At 42.3% G+C, this 24,382-nt stretch overlaps 1 protein-coding gene across 1 annotated transcript in view; it reads left to right on the forward strand.

Annotated features, from left to right (window-relative positions):
- The window catches only part of grid1b (glutamate receptor, ionotropic, delta 1b), a 741,339-nt gene that overhangs the window by 608,613 nt on the left and 108,344 nt on the right, over window positions 1–24,382 (forward strand). Inside the window, 1 exon segment of the mRNA XM_067429947.1 lies at window positions 24,197–24,250. Within this exon segment, the coding sequence (XP_067286048.1) occupies window positions 24,197–24,250 (54 nt within the window).

Here is a 24,382-nt window from a genome sequence, read left to right on the forward strand (position 1 = left end):
ATTGACTAGAGCAAGTTCGAGGAAAAGGTGGATTCAAACGAATTGTTCATGAAGCCTGGAAGTGGAAAATGCCTTATATTCAGGTGTGCATAATTATTAGGCACACAGACTGAAAAGACAAAAATTAATAAATGCCCATTAGAAGGATGCAATACTAATGACATATTAGAAATTGCAGATAAGGAAAAAGATAAAGATATAATTGCAGAAAAAGAAATGCTCATTGGGTCAGCAGGGTCAGACAAAAACAGGTGGCGAAGAAAAGACACATGTTAACTGGAAAATAATTAAGAATTAAGGTGAAGACTTAAGTGTGAAACCATCAGGAACCCTTTAATCTCCAGCTCCACCCTATTCTAAAACCGTAACCTACCTGGAGTCTCCAGAAGTGCAAGGTGTCTCATACTCAAAGAATCCTAAAAAATGACCTGAGATAGGCCACCTAGTGGTAGACTCTACAGCAGATGTCTTCAACCTTGTTCCTGGGGACCCACTGTCCTGCAGACTTTAGCCTAGTCCACACGTACACGGGTATTATTATTACCAGAGTTTTTCCTCCGTTTTAAAAAACAATCACATCCACACATGCACAGTTTAAAAAAAAATAATTGTCCACATGAGAACGCAAAACTACTGGCCTGCGGATTTCCAAATGGGTCCCATTCACGGCACCGATGCACATTGCACTGACTGAGGGATGCCATGGGCTCAGGTGAAACCCTTCTACAAGTTCCTTTACTTTGGACTCAGTGACAGGTAACTGAATTCACAGGTGCAGGGCCAAAGTGGACTGTAATAGCTTCACACACTTGCTCTACTATTTTGTATGATTGCATTCTGGCGCCTTTGTTCTGCAATACAATGAAATAACTGAACATGTACCTGTTGGCTATACATGTGATAAGTGCTGTTAGTAGAGTCCACTGCATAGACTCGACTCATGTAAATCAAAAGGAGATAACGTGAAAAATCTGACGTCAAACAAAGGAGAGAACGGCGCGCACTTCGATTTAAAAAGCCAAAATCTCTGGTTTCACCATCTACATGACAATTCTGTAACCGGAGTTTCTAAAAATCTTAACCCTGGCCGGAGTTTTCAAAAAAGTCCGGTTTCAGTAACCGGATACAGCATTTGCGTGTGGACGACCAGCCAAACCGTGTAGAAAAAACGTCTCAGGTTACGTATGTAACCATGGTTCCCTGAGAGGGAACGAGACGCTGCGTCGAAACGCTAGGGGACGCCTCTGCGTGCCATGTCATGAAGCACTTGTGTAATCAGTCCAATAGCGGGACGATACGTCACGGGCGGGTGACGTCATCGACCAGGAAGCTATAAAGCATGCCCGGACCAAACAGTCACTAGCTTCTGGAAAAGTCGAACAAATCGATCACAGGCATGCCGGGAGTATGGCATCTCGACGCAGCGTCTCGTTCCCTCTCAGGGAACCATGGTTACATACGTAACCTGAGACGTTCCCTATCTCGAGGGAACTTCGAGCTGCGTCGAAACGCTAGGGGACCTCAATACCCACGCCGCCAGAGTCCCAAATGTCTGTATGTGTGAATCAACCCAGAAACACCCGGGACCCCGGTGTAGAGGCTACATCTAGATTGTAAAACCTCACAAATGTATGCGGAGAGGACCACCCAGCCGCATCACATACCTCTGACAATGAAACTCCCGAAATAAGAGCCATAGAGGCAGCCATACTCCTAGTGGAGTGGGCGCGGACCCTCATTGGTGAAGGATGTCCGGCCGACTCATAAGCGAGCGAAATAGCCTCGACTATCCACTTGCTAAGCATCTGCTTTGAAGCCGGTTTTCCCTTGCTCGGGGACCCAAAAACACACAAACAACTGTTCTGAGTTTCGCCACAGGGCAGCCCTGTGGACATATGCATCTAGGGCCCTGACCGGACATAGCAGATTTAGCTTCTCTTGGTCTTGACTAGTGAACGGAGGCGGACAGAAAGCCTGCAGCATTAGTGGTCCCGGCACATTAGTCGGGACCTTGGGAGCATATCCTTCCCTCGGGAAGAGAAATGCTTTTACCATTCCTGGTGCAAACTCCAGACAAGAGGGTGCCACTGCCTAAGTAGGCACCCTCGAGCGTGCCGCAGGTCTGCGCCTCAAAGTACCACGAAGGAAACGCATGACCCAAGGGTGTTTCCCCAATGATGCATTATCTAATGGAATATGATAAGCAGATATCGCCGACACATATACTTTCAGTGTTGACGGAGATAACCCTGCGGAGAATTTTTCTTGTAGGAACTCAAGAACTGAACCGAACGGGCAGTTAACAGGGTCCAAAGCCTGGTGCGTACACCAGGCCACAAAAACTCTCCATTTGAGTGCGTAAAGTCTCCTTGTGGATGGTGCTCTGGAGTGCAACATGGTCTCTATCACCTCAGTAGATAGACCCGTGTTTATGAACTGGGCCCCCTCAGGGGCCAAGCCCACCGTTTCCACAGTTCCGGGCGCGGGTGCAGTACTGACCCCCCCGGCCTGCGAAAGAAGATCTCTCCTGACTGGGATTTTCCAGGGAGGACCTTCTAGGAGAGACATAATGTCGGCGAGCCATACTTGGCCCGGCCAGAGCGGGGCTACCAATAAAAGCTGAACCCCGTCCCGGCGGACGCTCTCCAGCACTCCTGGGAGCAATGCCAGAGGGGGGAAGGCGTACAGACGCAGCCTCGGCCACGTCTGTACCATTGCGTCCAGCCCCAGCAGGGCTGGATGCGTGAGGGAGAAATATGCTGGACAGTGTGTCGTCTCTCGAGACGCAAACAGATCCACCTGGGCTCGCCCAAAGCGGATCCACAGCTCCTCCACCACCTCGGGTGGAGTATCCATTCTCCCGGCATCACTCCCTGCCTCGACAGGGAGTCTGCCGCTACATACAGGACCCCCGGGATGTACATCGCCCTGAGCGAGAGCATCTTGCCGTGGGCCCATGTTAGCATATGACGCGTCAGCTTCCACACCCGACGCAATCTCAACCCCCCCTGGTGATTTATATACGAGACCACCGAAGTGTTGTCTGACCGAACTAACACATGGCGGCCCCGCAGGTCTGAGAGGAAGTGTTTGATTTTATATGATTGAAACACAGCCATCAGCTCCAGCTGGTTTATGTGCCAGGAGAGCTGACGGCCGCTCAGACCTTGGGCCGAGCGGCCACTCATGACCGCTCCCCAGCCAGTTAGGGAGGCATCCGTCGTTAGCGTTACGCGACGACAAGGAGCCCCCAGAACTGGACCTTGGGACAGGAACCAAGGATCTTTTCACTTCACTAAGGCACGTAGGCAGCGCCGCGTGACCTTGATCAAGCGAAAAAGGGTTTCCCCTCAGGGAGAACCCCTTGGTCCTGAGCCACCACTGTAAGGGTCTCATGTACCGCAGGCCAAAAGGTACCCCGTTGGACGCTGCTGTCATCAGCCCTAACACTCTCTGAAAGTGTTTCACAGTGAGTGACTGACCTAGCTTTATCTGGTTCACGGTATCCAGGATCGTTTTTATCCTGGGAGGGGATAGCCGAGCCAACATTATTTTCGTGTCCCAGACTACCGCCAGAAAAGTAGTACTCTGCAGCTTATAGGTGCCAGCACACATTTCTTTCCGTTCAACCTTAGCCCCAACACTCTCATATGGGCGAGAACAGCATCTCAATGCTGAACGCCCACTGTTTCGACTATGCTAACATCAGCCAATCGTCGATATAGTTGAGCACGCGAATGCCCTGGAGTCGCACCTGAGCCAGAGCTGCATTCACGCACTTGGTGAAAGTGTGGGGTGATTAAGCTAGGCCGAATGGCAGCACTCAATACTGGTAAGCTTCGCCCCCAAAAGCAAACCTGAAGACCTGTCTGTGCTGCGGAAGGATGGAGATGTGGAAGTATACATTTTTTAGGTCTATTGTGACACACCAGTCCTCGGACCTGACGTGACACACGATCTGTTTTATCGTGAGCATTTTGTTTAGCTGATGCAGATCTAAAAATAGGCCTTAACCCTCCATCCTTCTTTGGAACTATGAAGTACCGGCTGTAAAAGCCCGACTCTCTGCAGAGGGGAGGGACCCGTGTATAGCCTCTTTTCGCAGAAGAGTCTGTACCTCTCGTTCCATGACCAGAGGCTGCTCGGGGGTTACTACCGTAGGAGTAACCCTGCTGAACACGGGTGGGTGTGACCCGAACCCTTTTTATAATGTGAGCAGGACCCATTCTGAGATATTCGGCAGAAGTTTCCACGCTGCCAGAAAATCTACTAAGGGAACCAGCCTCTCGAGGCTGGTCTCTGGATTTTCCTGGGTGGTCAGCCCGGTGTCCTGTAACGGATAACCGGCAGGTAGCAACCGAACTGACCGCCCCGGGGCCCTCACGAGAGGGCGCGAACATCCCCAAGCCGCTACGTTTCCGGGCGGACAAGGAGATATATGTTCGCCGGGGACCGCCGCGCCCTGAAGCACCAACGGTGGCAGGGTTGGCAGACCGGCCCCCCCCGATGGCACCGGGAAAGAGCGGGCGCCTCGGCGAGCCGCACTCTCCCGGAGGGGACTGCCATCGGAAGTCCTGCGCCTCTGACGTCAGGACTTCTTAGCCGAGGCCTTCCTAGCAGTAAGGACGGCCCTCAGATCCGCCCTACCACGGGAAGGTCCCGGCTGAGCGCGTCGCCCGGATCCCCGATCTCTCTGCGGGGGGGGCCCCGAGCGGCCACGCTCTCTCTTTGTTTTGCTCGGTGTAGGTTTGAGAAAGGATGTACTCGGCTGAGGCTGCCCCGCCCGACAGCCCCAGAGGGACATTTTGATTTATTTATTTATTTATTATATATATATATATATATTTTTATATTTCACATCTCAATATCAATATCCCCCAGCAGGTCTGCTTGTTTTATATGCTTGCAGGGCAACCGCTGTATACAAACCGGCGGCCGCCTGATCTGCTGCCGAATATGCCCTACCCCCAAAGCCGACTTTTTTTTTTTTTTTTTACCGGCTTGTTGTGGGCAGCTGTGGGGCTGTGTGACGATGTGGACTCTGGGGAGAGATAGCTCGCAAGCGTCTCTTCCCCGCGAGACATCGTCGCCCTTTCTGAATGATAGATGCAGACCCATAATCTACGCGATGCCTCGGCAAACACGCGATCTGAGCCACTAAACTCAACCCCGTAATCTACACGCTGCCTCGGCAAGCGCGAGATCCGCGATCGAGTCATAGAATCTATATTGTAGACCCGTGATCTACACGCTGCCTCGGCAAACGCGAGATCCGAGCCACTAGATTCAGCCCCTCGTAATCTCAAACATACTGTCTGCTCGCCATTATATTGTTCTTTCTCTTTATTATTTTATTTATATATTTATTTATTTTTTGGCGAACTTCTTGACACTCGGCCGGCCAGTCTAAACTTAACCTGGACACAGCGCGAGTTACACCAATAGCACCTCTTTTTATGAGTGTGTGTGTGTCGTTCTCTTTTGGCAGATCATCATCAGCGCTAACAACATCCAGTTCCTCGGAGCTGGAGTGCTGCTGCGCTTGTGCCTCAGCGCGAGCGGAAGAAAACCGCAGAGCGTGCTTCCAGCTCGCTAACTGAGGCATGAGATCCAGCGGGTAAAGGCAGAGATAGGGGATCACCCGTCTCTAACCCCGCCACTAGATCCAACTGCGATCCCCAGGACGCGAGCCTTCGCTGCGCCTCGGCAACAGCGGGACCCGAGCCCTGAGGACCGCGAGCCAAAGCACTCTCCTCGAAGAGTGCCCGGCGTGATCTTAATATGCGCATTGGGAGTCTCTCGCAATGCTCGCAGCCGACCCCCTTGAGAGCTGACTGGGCATGCTCGAGCCCCAAACACATCACACATTAGGACGTGTGTATCCCCACAGGGAGGAACACAACACCTATACTGACTTGCCATATTTCTTTCTTTCTTTCTTTCTTTTTTGAACACACACACAATAAATGGACATACAATTCACACAGAGCGATTGTGAAGACACAGAAGCTAGTGACTGTTTGGTCCGGGCATGCTTTATAGCTTCCTGGTCGATGACGTCACCCGCCCGTGACGTATCGTCCCGCTATTGGACTGATTACACAAGTGCTTCATGACATGGCACGGAGAGGCGTCCCCTAGCGTTTCGACGCAGCTCGAAGTTCCCTCGAGATAGGGAAGCTGCGGTTTTGAAAATACCTGTGTTCGTGTGGACAGGGCCTTTGTCTCCAACCCTAATTAAAGGCAGGTGAAGCTAATCAAGCTTTTCAGAATCACTTGTTGAAAATACACAGGACAGTGTGCTGAAGCATGTTGGAAATAAACTTAGCATAATAGTGGGTCTCCATGAGCAGGGTTAAGACCTCTGCTCAATAGTATGGTGTTTGAATTACATCTAGAGCAGAGGTCTTCAACCCTGCTCCTAGGGACCCACTGTCCTGCAGACTTTAGCTATAACCCTAATTAAAGACAGGTGAAGTTAATCAAGCTCTTCAGGATCACTTGTTGAAAATAAACTCTGCAAGACAATGGGTCCCCCAGTGGAGGGTTGAAGACCTCTGATCTAGAGGTGGATGGCTCTATCTGTGTGATTGGATACGTATGTGTTATTTTGATCTGCACCTCAGGAATCAACAAGACGAAGTATGGGTATGATTTACCCCTCCCGGACACAAACAGCAGGCTAATCATAAACACATCATTCTGCTTCAATCATTCCAGACCCCTTTGATAGCCCCTTTTTCAAACACTACACAAATCATGCAGGTGTCTGAGGGAGGGCATACAATGTCAACTCTGTGGTGACAAACCATTTTCATGATTTCATATTAGAATAAGGAATATGTTAACAGGGTGACAGAATCCCACTCAATGGAAATTTAAGCAAATTTTGTGACCGAAAGGACAGGGATTGTGTTTTCCTATTCTGAAAAGAATTGTATTCAACAGATATATGGAAGCAAAAAGATACAAAAAGATACTAAAAAGGATAATTACATTTTCTGTTTAACTCTATTGAAATATAAATCCTATTGGGGACTACAAGAGTGTGTGTGTATTTCAAGAGTGCTTCACATGCTGCAAATATGGTTATAGTGGAATTCATTACCTCAGGCTTTACATGCTTCACATCTAATATATAATAATAATAAAACTCTACAAACCATTATCCAGCTACACGAATTAATGACCTTCAGAAACTGAACACAAGGCCAAGTGGTCTTAGAACGTTTATTTTACTCAAAAAGACTTTGTTGATCTGGAGGGGGTTTGAATCAGACTGTGAGGGATGTCAAATCAGAATGTAAAGTATGTGTAAAGATGTACAAAGCTCACCATTCAAGACACGTTTTCTCTCGTGTGGCATACTGATGAGTGACAATGCCATGTACTGCAGTGGAAGTTTATCTAAAAAAACAGCATCCTTCACAAGCACAAAAAAATGTGTTTGGTTGGGCGCTGCCGCACTGATTTTTACAGCCGACCATTTTATTTGAGCAGTGTAACGTTTGTGTTTGGTTGACTGCATTGTAGTTTAATGATGAAAAACTGAAATGTCAAGTTAGCAATGCTATAAGTGATATGTTGTAGTGTGTGTGTGTGTGTGTGTGTGTGTGTGTGTGTGTGTGTGTGTGTGTGTATGTGTGTGTGTGTGTGTGTGTGTGTGTGTGTGTGTGTGTGTGTGTGTGTGTGTGTGTGTGTGTGTGTGTGTGTGTGTGTGTGTGTAAGGCGCCTGCATGCACGGTCAGTTGGATTAAATAAAGATAAGAAAAAAATACAATGCATTAGATTGGTGTCACAAAAATCATATGTTTTTTTTTTTCTTATGTTAATTAATCCAGTGAAATATATATTTTTTGTAGTCATAATTATTTTTTTCCTTTATTGTTAATTTTATTATGTTTTTTTTTTCCATTCACAGAAGCGCTGCAGGTGCGTGATGTCCGCATGCTCTGTTGTTCATGCTGATATTTACATGTAAAGCTTTAATTTGACATTCTAATCTTAACGGTTAATGATCAACTACTGAGCTTCGGATGTCAGTGAAGAAAATAAATGATCAAAATGCTCAATTCTCCACCAGATTTGCTATGCTGCAAGCAGGTTCACTCTCACTCAAAAACTACACGAGCTGAGACCGGACGTGAGATTAGCCACAGCTCACGCCCAAATTGATAAATGCCAAGTTTTGCATGGAAACGGCCACTGGGGTATGCAGAGTTTTCTGTTGTATGCTCCTTTTATAAATGAGGCCCATTAACTTGACTAATTATCTGCTGTCCGGTTTTATATGTCCGGTTTTATCTGCTGCTCTCTCCTAATATATATATATATATATATATATATATATATATATATATATATATATATATATATATATATATATATATATATATATATATATATATATATATATATATATAGATATATAAAAAATAATTTATCAGGCTTCATGTCCAGTCTTTTTGGAGCGTTTGGAGACAGTAACCGGAGAATTGAGCATTTTGATCATTTATTTTCTTCAATGACAACCAAAGCTCATTAGTTGATCATTAACCGTTAAGATTAGAATGTCTTATTTATTCTCCCAGCCCTGGCTCAAGTCCTTGCTCAGGGTTCAGACTTCTCGAGGCAAAGTCAAGGCTTGTGCACAGAACTTGAACCTCTAGATAATCTATAGACCTATCCATGGCCTCCAGCTCCAGCAAGATATGCTAGCATGAGGCTGCCTCCTCTAGCATCACAGGCTCAGTGCACTGCCTTTTCCTCCCGCTATCTGTAACTCTCTCCGAAACAGCCTGTCCATCAGCTTCAGCAGTAGCCTCTAGCATAAGGATGCCTCCACAGGCAACGCAAGCATGAGGCCATATTTCCCCCCCAACCCCCAGCTTCCTTCCTTCTTTACTTTCCCTGCTCCTTTCCCAGTCCCGGGGGCAGACATAAGAATGAGGTCACCTCTGTAAACAACCTCAGCCCCGTCCTCCCTCCTAACACTATGTTGCAACCCCAGTACCTTACTATTCAGAGCTGATCTTTCCATAAATCACACCCTTAAACTTCTTCTCAACACATCACTTGACTCCATCTTAAAAGCAGCTTCCCCTAGAACTCTCCAATGGTACCTGACACCTTAGAGATTTTTTAAGACTAAAATATTAGTCCTATTTCCCAAATAAGACAAATTTCCAGATTTTTTTCATCGCTTGCCATCAGTTTATTTTATTTTACCAACATCAAAGGCCTACACGTTTGTTACATTAGAGGCTATTTAAGCAGAATCTAATTATTTCATAAATTAGTTTATGGTACAAGACTTCCCTCATCATCAAGGGTATTAACAAAACAATCCAATGACCATACGGCAGACACTTAACTCTGGGCATACTTATGAAATGAAGCTCAAACCCTTGCTTAGGCTATCACTCTGCAAATACCGGCCACACTTGAGGCAATGTTCATCTTGGCATGCTTCAGTTTTCCCAGCTGCTCTGAACTCGCCCTCACCTCCAATTTTACCTCCAAAGGCCAAATCTCCACTCTTTGTGGATGACTCAACCACTATCACATGTTTTTGGTTCCTTAAACACTTCAATTTAATCCACATCCCAGTTGTCAAGAGCTATATTAGGTTCAGCTGTTTTCATATTAGGAAAGCCCAAGAAATCACCTGGGTTTGGTGTTTGGTGGGCAAAAAATGATTGCGTTGGATACTGCGCGGTGGTAAGGACCACTTGTGCCAGATTTCGAATCACAGACGGGGCTGGCCGCTATGTGGGCCATGTCGGTCAGGAGTTTGAAGTCTCGTGTACCCGTTCGGCTGTTGGCAGAGATCTTCATGAGATCTTTATCCCATGCCATGAGCTGCTGGCTCCCATTAGAACTCCCAGTCGACCAAGCTTTTCCTCAATAATGCCAAACCTTTAACTTGCAGCACAGCTTTTAATCTTTCTCCTGGTGGCTGCCCTACGTTTATTTGCCTTTTTTAATTGGGTGTGTGTGTGTGTGTGGGGGGGGGGGGGGGGGGGGTACACTGGGTTCAGGCCAAATTCCAAGCTCTGAGCCTTCCCTTTGGACAGCTCTCCAAATACACATACACATCTCTCTGATTATATGTAAGTATAAATTATGTTTTATTAACTAAGTTTGGGAGGAGCCCATTCAGATAATCAAGCAAATTAGCAAAGTAGGCGCATGTTCAGTTAATTAGCATGACAAGAAGTATATATATATATATATATATATATATATATATATATATATATATATATATATATATATATATATATATATATATACAGCAGACACACCTCTGCCTCACGACAGTTTTTCAGCATCCCTCACCCAACCCCTCTCCTCACTCATTACTAATCCTATCCTATGGGCTGGGGAGAGTACTCTGGGTTCAAACCAAATTCCGAGCTCTGAGCCCTCCCCTTGGACAGCACACCAAATACACATAACCTTTAATCTATATGATCACATGTAAGTGTGAACTTGTGTAATGGTTGTTAGGACTCGGTGTAAGCCACAGTAATAGCAATTCAAGGTTCCCTTGCTGTCTGAGAGATGAGAGAGAAAGAAAGTGTAGCTGATATCAGTGTATCAATCTTGTGGAAAGCAGTAACTGTTTCAAATATTTCAGTATATATATAATAAACCTATATTTTTGTCAAGATCTTTTACAAAAACTAAAATCTCAAAACTGATCCACCCCTGCTTGAATGCTGTCATAGAAGGACACAAATACATGAAAAAAGTATGTATCAAAATATAATAATAAATACTTGATGGAAAAATTTATCAAAATAAAATACAGCATTTTATAACTTGATAAACACAAAACACAAGTAAAACTGCTATTCAATGAACTATCACTGTTTGGCCGAAATCTATCTGGACCTATTCTGAACTGCTAAAAAAAATGTTGGTTTTAATTTCACGTACATTGTCCCTTCCCCTGTCATGTAGGAAATGGGAAATTACAATAGGAGGTTTTTTTTTTTTTTTTTTTTTTTTTTGGTTCTTTCTTTCTCATTGATGGCTATTGAGTTCACAAACAATAGTTACATTAGCTCACTAGCTGATGTTTGATTCCCTCACTTTTGACATGCATTGCACTGGCTGGTCAGTAGTATCATAGCTATCTTTAACCTGACACGCTAGACCCACATCAAGATGTTGGGTCTGGGAACTCACCATTAACAGGGCTCAATCCGAGGGGCGGGTTAAACGGTTGTCTTTCAAATTCCCTTAGCATGCATTTGGATAGCGCTACAACCAACCAGAGCAATGTAAAGCGGAGCTAATTGATATATAAAAAATTTGACGTATCCAGTTGGCAAAACTCTGAACACATTTTCCCTTCTTAAGAATGATTTCAGTGTCATTATTTGTTCTCTTCTCAAAGAAAAGCTTAACAACAAGTCTTCCAGAGTCAAGGCCAAAGCCGATTCAAAAGACCGCCGTTCGCCAGCTTCTTTATTTACAAATAGCATGCGTCATTATGTTAAGCCCGCCCACCAGGTCTATACATGATGTGATTGGCCTGACCAGAGTTTATGGAGAGTCTATGGAGACTCTCAAATTAGATTTGCTGCCGCTAGGGTGCATCTAGATATCTAGACTAAGCTACCTTAATATTTAAATTGGAATTAAATAACAGCTATGATTATGTTTTAGTTGTTGTTGTTTTGTTTTTGTTTTTTAAGTATAATCAACCATCACATCATCTCCACAACTTCCTCCATATGTTTTTAATTCCTTATATTTTACATCATTCAAGCTTACTTTCTTTGCATCGTAGCTCTTCCTTCCAATGATGCCAGAGAAGAATGCAAGGAAAGGAAACAGGGACAGAGGACTCAAAGGAAGACTTTTGTAAATCAAAATATTCTTGATAACTTAAGCATATTACATGATAAGAAACTATTTTATTTTGTGGTTTACAGAAGGAGGTTTACAAGGAGATAATAAAAAGAGACTCATATGTCGCTTGTGAACCCTGTTTTGCAAAATGAGAACTGTGCTGGTTTGATTAATGCCACTGGCACACACCCTAGGAGGTCTGAAAGGCAGGTGCGCTGACAGCTTATGTTAGTTGATGTTAATACATGGCTTACAAACCTAGGGTGCACTAGAGTCCGCTTGCTTCATGAGTGGAATCCATTTTTGTTGCTTATACTCTGGGTGTGGTCATTTATTTAGTTTATTTTCAAAACCATCAGGCTGAGTGCCAACAAGAAACAGTCTGAAAGCCTTAATAAACACAAAGAATAATTTATTTAGGAATAAATTATGTATTACAGTGAATTGACAGGATTTTACCCTCTCCATTTAATGCATTTATAATCACTCACTCTCACTCCTGGCTTCTTCAGTTCCAGCTCATCAGTCACCATTCGATAACTGATTTGGACGTGAGAGTAAACAATCCAACTAAAACCTCCAGTTTTAAAAGAAGGGGATCCTCACTGCAGTCAGTTTCAGTGTTCAAAAGGCCATGAACACAAACAAGTTTGTTTCTTCCCGCTCACAGCTCACCACAGTCACCAGCCCAGTTTTAAAAGAACACGCGCCTCGCTGGCTGCAGTCAGTTTAAAAGTTTCCTCTTCACTTTGATTTGTTTTCTTTTATTTTCCTCATGTATTCCTGTCATGTGCACCACAACACAGACAAGAAGCTTGTATTCAAATTCAAACTCCTGTAAAACACCTGATCAGCCCTATAATGCTATTACATTATAATGCATTGCATACTACAGTACAAAGCCGTAATACAGAAATACAGTAGATTACTGTTGAAAATAGACTGTAAATTAACAGTCTGTTGAAAATAGACTGTAAATTAACAGCAATTGCTTACCGTGAAAAAGTATTTCCTAGAATGCATTGTTTTCTACATCACATTTTTGTTTAATGACACTTACTGCCAGCATTTGGCCATTATTGTGTTGTTATTATATTGTTATATATATATTCATTTTATTATTATTATTATTATTTTTTTACCATGTACAGTTGATGAAACGGTATTTTTTCATTTTATTTTATTTTTAATGGGTTTGATCATTATAGAACCTTATAGCCCCCCTCACTATGTTGCTCTCCATCTATTTGGAGGTGAGACGGCAGCCTACTGCAGGAGTGGTCGCAGTGAGATAATGCGACCTCTTGAATTTCGGCTGCCCTGCTGAGGGATGATCAGTTAACAGAAAGTAGTTATACGACCCCTTTGTTGTGATTGCCCTCCCTCCAGCAGGAGGTGCAAGCAGTTGGCCTCTTAGTAACCATAGCAACTATTGATGTGGATGTAAGCAGGATTATCACCGGACAGGTGCCCGCCTTCTCTGTCGCCTCTATAACGTTTCTTTGAGCAGTGCTTAGGCAGAATTTGCTCTTCTCCAGTTTCTGGAGATGAAGACATGCAGGCATATTATATACCTGGCAATAAAGATACTGTTACTTGGGTATGTATCTTTATTCTTTCCCAGGGTTTGGAGCTTATGAATGAGAATTATTGGGTTCAAAGCACCGATGGTGTGAGGACCCTATTGTAATTGCTCAGCCTATTATTATTCTTCTCCCAAATTAATAGCTTTCCGGGGGCCTAAACCTGTTCGAAAACTCATGAAACTTTGCACACACGTCAGAAGTAGTGAAAATGTATGTCTGATTTGTATGTATGTCTGATCTTTCAAAATTAGGTATGGCAAAATGTCTCAATAGCGGCACCTACAAAATGTAAATTAAGTGCAGTTCGAGCTACGTTTCATGTATGAGTATGAAATTCGGTAGACACATGTAATGTCACTCCGTATTGTTGTTACCCTTACAAGCATATGTTCATAGAGCCATACATCATGATGCCAGTAGACGTTGATGTCTGATAACTTTTATTTACATCTCTCACATTTGCTAGTTACATACCAGTGACTCGCTTACATACAGTATGGTTGCGTGCCTCGACGTCTGACGTCAAACAGGATAAATTAAATGTTTATACATTACAACATGTAACAGCCCAGTACCTACAAAAAGACCCAGGGTGCGTAATCTAAAAAACCCAACAGGAAGTCAGATATTTAGAATTTTTTCTGAATTATTTTTTTACAGTTTTTGCCATTTACAGTCATTGTACTTTTACAAACTTCTAGAGATTTAATCAGCTCAACATCACATTTGGTCAGTCTAATCTAAAGCCCTTGGTGATGTTAGATTGTGAAGATCTTGAGTTTTTGCTGAAGGCCATAGTGGTGTTTTTTTATTATTTTGGTGGCCTGTCAAAATCTGATGTTTTGCTATGACACAGGAAGCTGTTGTAAGTCAGGCATACAATTACTGATCTGCCTCAAACTTCACATGTTTGATAAGAGTCCTGGCCTAGCCTCTACATACCAATATTCAATTAGTCATAGCGCCACCTGCTGACAACAGGAAATGATGATGTGCCGGTGAGGCAAATTCAAATTAATTGATAGTCAAAATGCCACCTGCGGGTAGAAGGAAGTATGGCACATCAAAATGATTTTACTGTATTTCTCCTATTATTTACTCATTTAAATGCATCTTGCTCACTATTCACTGTTTTCCCTGGGTGTGAGGGCCCTTTCATCGCTGCTTGCAGCTTTAATTATTATTATTATTATTATTATTATTATTATTATTATTATTATTATTATTATTATTATTATTATTATTATTATTATTATTATTAGTGTGGTGGCCATATTGTGACGAGGCTATGGTGTGGTGACCATGCATGACCAGGCTCTGTTGTGGCAGCCATGTCATGACATGTAAAATATTTGATTCATATTTTTTCACTCAATGAAAGCAGAGCTAAACAACATCAAACCAAAGTCAATGTCAATGAAATTAAATCTGGTGAAGAAGAGGGCCCAGCAGGCCTGATGATGATTCAGCCGTTTGGCATCTCAAAGGTACTCAAGGTTTCGATGGTCGGTGATGACTTCAAATGGAAGAAAGCACATGGATGGAGTCGTAAGGGTGTCCCCTGCTGCTGAGACAGAACCGCTCCGACCCCGGTCGATGAGGCGTCCACGTCAACGATGAACGGAAGATGAGGATTAGGGTGGACCAGGATCGGAGCGGACTGGAAGGCGTTCTTCAACTAGTGGAAGGCCTCCATGGCCGATGGAGTCCAGGACAGAGACTTGGGCCGGTTCTGGAGCAGGGAGGTTATTGATGAGCTGAGCAAGCTGTAATTCTTTATGAAGCGGCGGTAGAAGTTGGCGAAGGAAGCGCTGCAGCTCCTTGATAGTGGTGAGCTGAGGCCAATGGGTGATGGTGTCCACCTTCCTCTGGTCCAACTTGACTCCTTGTTTGTCTATGATGTACCCAAAAAACTGGACAGTGGAGACGAGGAACTCGCACTTCTCGAACTTGAGATAAAGGTGATGGTCTCGGAGCTTCTGCAGGACTTGACAGACATGCTCTTCATCCTCCCTCAGGTCACTAGAATAGATGAGGATATTGTCGATATAGACGATGACAAACTTGTTTAAGAATTCACTAAATACCTCATTCATGTAATTTTGGAATACAGAGATTGAGTTGGACAGCCCATACGGCATCACCCAATATTCATAGCGACCTGGGGGAGTGATGAAGGCTGTCTTCCACTCATCTCCCATGCGAATGAGGTTGTAGGCACTTCTGAGATCGAGCTTGGAGAAGATGGTGGCCCCACTGAGCTGTTCTATTGCGGATGGGACCAGAGAAAGAGGATAACTAAACTTGACAGTCTGAGAATTAAGGTGACTGTAGTTGATACACGGCCGCAAGCCTCCCACATTCTTGGCCACGAAGAAAAAGCTTGAAGCGGCAGGGGATGAACCCTTGTTGTAGCATACTCCTCCATGGCCTTCTGTTCCGGGATGGACAGAGGATAGACGCGGCCCTTAGGTAGAGTAGCCCCAGGCAGGAGATCAGGAGGTCGATGCTGCAGTCCCATGGCCGATGGGGTGGTAGTTTGGTAGCCAACCGCTTACTGAAGACATCCTAGAATGCTTGGTAAGCTGGGGGAATGGCCACGTTGACTTGAGTTTCGGGACTCTCTATTGAGGTGGACTGGACAGGTAATGATGGAGGAACTGACGATGATGATGGACCTTTTCAGCAAGGACGATGAATACAACGATCAAAGCAGTTCTCACCCCCTTGCAGGATCTCTCCGGTGGATATGCTGGTGCAAGATGAGCTAGGGGCGTCCCAGGATTATGTCCGCGGTTGACTCCTCCAGCACCATGAACATGATGGTTTCCTTGTGCAGATGAACAACACGTAGTGTAAGTGTGGGGGAGAAATGGCAGATACAACCTCGGCCCAGCGGTTTTCCCTGAATGGGGGTGATTCTGAGGTGGACGGGACAACGCTGACGTTGGGCGGTTAACTTTTCAGGGGTTTGCTGACTAGGGTGCCGGTGGTGCTGGTGATGATGCGCTAGCATGGGTAGCGGTGGAGGGAGTGTCGTGTACCAGTGAGGACCGTACAGCGTGAACCAGCGTGGTGAAGTGGTCTGCGGTGCGGTCCCCGCCTGTGTCCGAAAAGCTCTGCATATGGTCTGGTCTTCTGTTAGACACAGAAGAGGACACAGATGGATTAGTGCAAGTGCAAAGTTTATTAACAGAGGTTTCGAACACAGGTGAGAGGTGATACTTAGAAGGTGGGTGACACTCAGACGACAGACAATGAAGGTGAAGACGATGATGGTGATGAAGACGAAGATGACGATGAAAACGAAGATGGGTACAGATGAGGGCTTCTTGGAAGGACAGATAGTCAATGGTGGGATCGGTGGAAGATCAGACAATGGGAGTGAAGGTGAGCTGGGTTGATGTAGTGGAGACGGGTGATGGTGCCATAGTTTTCAGAATGATGGTGATGGGGAACGAGTGGGCGTGGCAGTGACTGATGATTGTGAGGGTGTGACAGTGACATAATCCACAAAAAGCCACCACAAAATCCTCAAAGACTGAGGTGAGGAAGACATACTGCTGGGTTCATTGCAAGGTCTTTCTGTCACAATATCCACTGACGGAGGGTTGAGTTTAGAATACAGGTACAGTTTATTGGTGGTGGTTGAGGAGATTCCCCCCTTCAATGTAAAGCGCTTTGAGTGCCTTGAAAAGCGTTATATAAATCGAACAAATTATTATTATTATTATTTATTGAAACAGAATAAAAAACAAACTAAATAATGACATGAACATGAGTACTAGAACTGTCACAGGGTTTTTAAGTTGCCATGTTTTTAAGTTTGCCATGTTCACGGTCACATTTCTCAGTTTATCAGATGCACTGTCATGTTTCATACCCTGCGTCTCAAACAGCTCCCTCGTTCAGTAGGCAGGGCACTGATTAGGACATAAGTCAATGGGCTGACTCCCTGATCAGGGCCATGACTACTGAACTAGGGAGCTGATTGAGATGCACCCTTAGTTTGCTTTGTTCACTACCACATGAAAAAATACTAGGTTATATTATAGTATATTGAAGTAAAATTACAGTCAAATTACTCTAGTAAATACTACAGTGTTTTTGAACCATACTAAAGTAAATATACAGTAAATTGTAGTATATTATTGTATTTACTATATTTTGTTAATTTACTCTGGTATATTTACTAGGGTTAAAAACTATAGTATTTAGAGTATTATAGAATAGAGTAGTCTAGAGTAATTTTACTATAATATACTATAGTATTGTTTTCATGTGGACTGACATAAACTTCCTGGTTTTGTCATGTGTTCTATGATCATGTGATTCCCATGCCCTCATGTGTTGTGTCATGTCATTGGCTAATTGTCTGACTTGTCTAGTCATTATTCCATGTGTATCATGTTTGCCATGTGTCATTGTCTGATATTGAATGTGTAACCCACTTGTTGGTGAGTCTGTCATAGTCAACTCTATTTATGTCTCATTTAGCCAAGCCAAGTATTTTGTTTGTTTTTTTGCCAAGTCAAGCTAAGCCAAGTCAAGCCAAGTCTTTGTTTTATGTTTGAAGTTTGTTGATAAATGCTGCACTTGCGTTTAGGCAACTTGCCTCTAGTGGATTGATGTTACAGAATATCAGACCGCCAAAAATTAACCCAGCAGCTTTCAAGTTTGTGATTCCTCAAGCAGGAAGATTCATTGAGAAATATGTTAAATATTTGTTTGCGCCTCATGGATTTTTTGCCTTGGGATGAGGTTCACCTGGGGCCTGTGCCATGATGGTATTTTAACAAACTCAGGGTTACAGGATTAGTTTCGAGTTGACAAAACCAAAGCAATTTATTCAGGCTTTGTTGGTACCATGATGCTGATCATCAGCTTTCTCTGTCAACTCAAGCTTTGATCTTGAATTCAGGGGCCTCATTTATAAATGTTGTGTACGCACAAAAGAAGGCATACGTCGCTCTCTACGTAATAATTGGCAAATTTGATGGGAAAATGTGTGGTCCTTCACGCAAGCTCTGATCCAGGCGTATGCACAAAAACGGGTGAAATGAGAAATGGCGACACCGTCAGCAGATGAAAGAAACACCTGAAAGTGTGAGAAACTGACCGTTATGTAAAAGAAATGTCAATACTGCCTCTCATAAATAACATGAAGACTTAAAAAAGCAACTCTTACAATTAACAGCCTAAATGGACACCCATTTGATCGATCTGCAGTGTAAAACAAACTAAATCAAACCCGTGGCAGACACAATCTTGCGATGCAGCGCTAGACGCTTTTTTGCCTCGACTTTGATATCTGACAATTTATTTTTTTATTTCAGCCATGGTCCGAGGTTGTGAGGCTACAGCATTTACAGCGTATGTAACCTTTTGCCACTCAAGTGCCTTTTTTTTCATTCTTAATGCCCAATTCCCACACTGTGCCCTCCTAACAAACTGTTTTCTCCTCTTTTCCACCTACCCAACAATAACTTCCTCTTCACATTGAGTGAAGTCACGTTTTTTTTTATTTTATTTCCTCTCTGTGTTTGCCATGTTTTCACAATGGATGACAGACTATTTATGGGCAACTATGGGCATGATATGAAGTCGCAAAAGCTGTGCTACATTTAGAATTGATTGTGATTTATTACCAGGTAGCTGCTGGTAGAGGTGTAAGTGAGGCCAGCAGGGGGCGCTCACCCTGTGGTCTGTGTGGGTCCTAACACCCCAGTATAGTGATGGGGACACTATACTGTCAAAGAGCACCGTCCTTCGGATGAGACGTTATAACCAAGGTCCCGACTCTCTGTGGTCGTTAAAAATCCCAGGATGTCCTTGATAAAGAGTAGGGGTGTAACCCCGGCATCCTGGCCAAATTTGCCCATTGGCCTCTGTCCATCATGACACTGTCCTAATCATCCCCATATCCTGATTGGCTTCATCACTCGGTCTCCTCTCCACCAATCAGCTGGTGTGTGGTGAGCGTTCTGGCGCAATATTGCTGCCGTCGCATCATCCAGGTGGGTGCTGCACATTGGTGGTGGATGAGGAGATTCCCCCTTCCATGTAAAGCGCTTTGAGTGCCTAGAAAAGCGCTATATAAATGTAATGAATTATTATTATTATTATTATTATTATTATTATTATTATTATTATTATTATTATTATTATTATTATTAAGTGAAAACTGCGTAGGATGTGCATGCACACAGTTTTATAAATCCGAATATTTCTGTGAGTACGCACGTACTGTTTCGTCCGTACGCCAATTCTGACGCAAATTCTATGCAATGTTTTATAAATGAGCTCCCAGGAGTTTAGCTGTGGCATCAGTAGCGAACAGCCAATCATGTGCTGTGGATCAGTGAGATTAATTTCTCTTCTGCAGAATATTACACGCTTGAAAAAATATTAAAAATTTAAACAAATTTGCACAGCAAGAATAAAAGAGCTTACTATGAAAGAGGACAACAGAAAAAAAATATACGCCAACTTAAGTAAAAGTTATGAAGTTAGTTTAGTTGATATATAGAGAGAACTGAACATTTAAGCTCAGTAAGCTTCTTTTTAATAGCTTTATTTATTGATTTTAAAGCTTATTTGTATGAATTGATGAGGCTATTTATATTAATTTTAACAAAGTGCCTATTAATGATTTATTAACTAAAATGATAAATGTGTAATTGATTAGGGGTATAAAAATTACATCAATTATATCTAAATCATTCGAAATTATTACTATAATAAATAAGCATTGTTAAAAGCCAGACACTTTAGTCATTAAACCCATTTGCTATGTTTTAACCTTAAATTTGGAGTAGAAACAGGGGGAGTGACTTTATTGCATCAGAAGTGTGTCACTTTACTCACGGCTGATTGGTCCAATTTAAGTTTGCGATCTCTTATCCAGAACATAACCTGCCCTGCAGCAGGTTAGCCATGGAACGTAAGTTGGCGATGAACACGGCTATAAGCCAAACCACTTTAATGGTACCTAAAACCCAGGATTGGCATAAACTAAGCGTAAACATATCTGGCTATCCAGCTAAACCGACTTCATGATATATGCCCCTGAAGAGGTGTTTATTTTTTTGTTTTATTTTTTGTTACCCTGACCTCACAGAACTCATGCCCTCAGTTGAATACCCTTTTACCCTTTGGCAGTTTGTTGATTTTATTTAGATTAATTAAGTGTTTCAGGTTTCACGGTGGGAGAGGCAGAGGACTATTATCTGTCCAAGCCTGTTCACGTCACGTCCACCCACGCCAGATATTTTTCCAGATATTCTCATGGAACATTGGTAAAGCAAATTAAATTAATAAAACCAATTTAGAAGGTGGGGTTTTCAAAGAGGCAAAGTATAATTCATATTTCCATATGTCTGCACACGTTGTATGTCCTGTCTATTGTCACATTGTGACTCCAGGAGGATCAGAGGTCTTGTTTTACATAAGATTAATATTCTACAATTTTTTTTTTTTTTTTTTTATAAGACTAAAACATGAAAGTCCTCCTCCATATTCTACTGTCAAATGCATTTTTAATATTTGCTTGACATTTGAGGAGAAGGTCAGGCTTATTATGTCAGCGTGTAATGAACAGAAATGGAAGGACGTGAAGTTAGTAAGGCAAAAAATAATGGTGACCAAAAAAAAAAAAAAAAAAAAAATCTAGTCTTAAAACAAGACCCCTCTCCCATTCAAATGCACACAGATACAGTACACAAACAGCATTTACACTGTCACTCCGAGCAAGATGATGCCATGGTAAACCTTGGATTTTAATACAATGCAGTGCAATATTAATAGGGTCTTGTGTGTATTGGAATATTTATTGTATAATCAAACCCAATTCTGCTAATAATCCCAGATATCTGTTAATGCTTAATATTTATTTCATAATTACGTATAAAGAAATCTATTTTGTGTTAGTTCAGTTACCTTTAGTTACCTCATCATAGCGATATCTACAACAGGTATCCTGCCTGAAAAGTCTAAAACAATAGATAAGAGGATACTAAAACATACTAAAACATGTTTGTAAAATTGATAGACAGTTAATTACATGCTGATAGGCATTGCTTGGTGTTGTTAGCATGTTCCTAGGCATGTCACTATCATGTTAGAATGTGACAGTGATAGTTATGACAGTGACATGCCTAGGAACATGCAAACAACACCAAGCAATGCCTATCAGCATGTAATTAACTGTCTATCAATTTGACAAACATGCTCGCAATTTCCTAAAACATACAAAAGAAATCTGACAAAATGTGTCAACATGTCCAAAACTAGGTAGCTAACTTGTCCTGCTGGCCCATCATAATAACAATATCTAGCAACATCTCAAAATGTTAATAGCATGGTAACGATGATAGGCACAATGCGAACATATAAAAACATGTTAATAATTAACAATGCCTGGAAATATGTCAAATGTCATTCATGCTGTGTTAAATCCAAAGAAAGAGAGGGATCCGTTTACAGCAGTCTTTGGTCTTGTTTTAGTTTAAAAAAAAAAAAAATTCTCTTTGCTTTGGCCTTCCATCCACAATGAGAGTGTTTTTATTAACGAAAAATTAAGCTTTTTGAAAATGCTTTCCAAATTGGATTAAATTGGATAATTGTAATGCAGGTTTTGTCATGTAACCTATTGTACTGATAGATATTCATGTTATTCTGATAGATATTCTGGTAGATATTCATATTCATGTGTATACCGGTATCGTGCCTGTTGTGTTTCATTCACTTTCACTAAAATATGTTACTTTGTACAGAGAATTGGGAATTTTCTTGGCTGGTAAAAATATTTGTGAACGGTAAATGTGGCAGACGTGGCAAAAAAAAAGTTTGTTTTAGGCCCTTGCACATATACATGATGATAAATGTCTCTCATTCTATCTATTATGTCTACTTGCTTTGAACCTAATGTCAAATATTTAGTTCACTTTTGAAAAAAACTTCCAAATATTAATTGCACTTGCTTAAATAATAATGCAAAATGTGTGTTCCTTAATTTCCTAATAGTTCATTTTCATTTAGCTTCAAAGCTGGCTAATCTCGGATCATCATGTTTCAAGATTCTGCATATTTTGCATATTGCACATATTTCATGTTGCTCTTTATGCTGCATGTTACACACATTGCACTTTAAATATGCATGATTGTGCATAGTTTACATGATAAATTGTCCTTATTTTATTTTTATTAATTGCATTAAGCTTTTAGATGACACTAAACCATGCAAGGCAACAACATACTTTGCTCATAAACACTCCACCTTTGCCATCACTTTGTTTTATAGCTGAAAATGATATTTGACAGGCTGTCTGTTCCATAGCGCCTTTAATTGAAAGTAATGAATTCTGTGCTGTCATACATGCTAAATACACAAAGAAAGAATGTGATAAATGTGACAAGAGAGTTGCCTGAGATTTAATGTCAAATTGAAGAACAGCCTGTATCCCGAGAAAGCACAAAGCTCTACATAATCACAGTTATTGTATATCCAAAATCTCTAGAAGACAAAAAGCAGCAAACGTTTAATTGCACTATTACATACCTTGCAAACCAGGGCTATATCCACAGTTTTCAAACACATTTTAGCAAGAGTTCAACCAAAAATAAAAAGGTCTGTCTAAAGCATTTTTAATCTTCATTACAATATCGATACTAGCTAGCCTAACAAGCCAGACTCAAATCAAGATGTTTGGTCTGGAAACTCACCATAGACAGGGCTCAATCCGAGGGGCGGGATAAACGGTTGTCTTTCAAACTCCCTCTGTACGCGATAGGATAGCGCTACAACCAACCAGAGCAATGAAGGTGAAACAGAGCTTGTTGATAGATTAAACATTCGCCGTATCCGGTCAGCAAAACTCTGAACACATCTTCCCTTTTTAAGAATGACTTCAGTGCCGTTCTTTGTTCTTTTCTCAGAGAAAAGCTTAACTCCAAGTCTTCTAGAGTCGCGGTCAAAGCTGATTCGAAAGACCGCCGTTCGCCAGTTTCTGTGTTTCCTAGAAGCATGCAAACGCAACTCGGCTGTCGTCATTATGGCCCTGCCCACCGACTCTATACACGATGTGGTTGGTCTGGCAAGAGTTAGGCGAATACAGCTCAGAAGGGTATTGAGAGTTGCTAGACGACACTTGCGGGCAGATTAAATTTGCTGCCGCTAGGGTGCGTCTAGATTTCTAGGCTAGATACTAGCATCTTTAAATTCAAACGTTGTAGTTACATTTGACCCCCCCCAAAAAAAAGAATGACTCTGACAGTTGCAAAAATTTATGTATGACAGAAGTGAGAAGATCCATGTTTTTAAATTACGTTAATTCGTCTTAAATAAACAAAACATACGGTTGCATAATGTATATAATTATGTTGCATGGAATAATTAAACTGTTACTGTACACTGACCAGGTTTACATTTGTATTTGTAAGTTGTATTCTATAATTGTGTAAACAATACAGGACACCCTCACACTTCATTTTAGAGAAAATGGCCTTACACGTTCTCTGAAGAGATTAGACCAAAATATCAGGTGTTTTTTTGTTTTTTGTTTTTTCCACAGTAACCAGCCTGATATAACTAGTCTAGGTTGAGTAATGTCCAGCAAATATAGGGTGAGGTAGGGCTCTAACCTAATGCAGTTTCAAGCCATCTCTTCAATGTCAGGTTGCTCATTTATTCCTGCCACAAACCGCTAACACAATTTTTTTTTTTTTCTCTATTTGTTTCTCTATAGGCTGTGGAGACTAACCTGGCCTCCAAAGACAGTCACTGGGTGTTTGTGAATGAGGTAAGGGAAGGTGTATATGATATTTTTCATGTTAAAGTGCTTTCTTCTTTTAACTGCTCTCTCTTTCTGTCTTGGCTTTTTTATTTTGTTTGTGTTTTCATGCAGTAATAGATTATGTTGGCTCATGGCAGT

This window comes from Pseudorasbora parva, chromosome 21, assembly GCF_024679245.1.
Source record: "Pseudorasbora parva isolate DD20220531a chromosome 21, ASM2467924v1, whole genome shotgun sequence".
NCBI classification, from domain to species: Eukaryota; Metazoa; Chordata; class Actinopteri; order Cypriniformes; family Gobionidae; genus Pseudorasbora; species Pseudorasbora parva.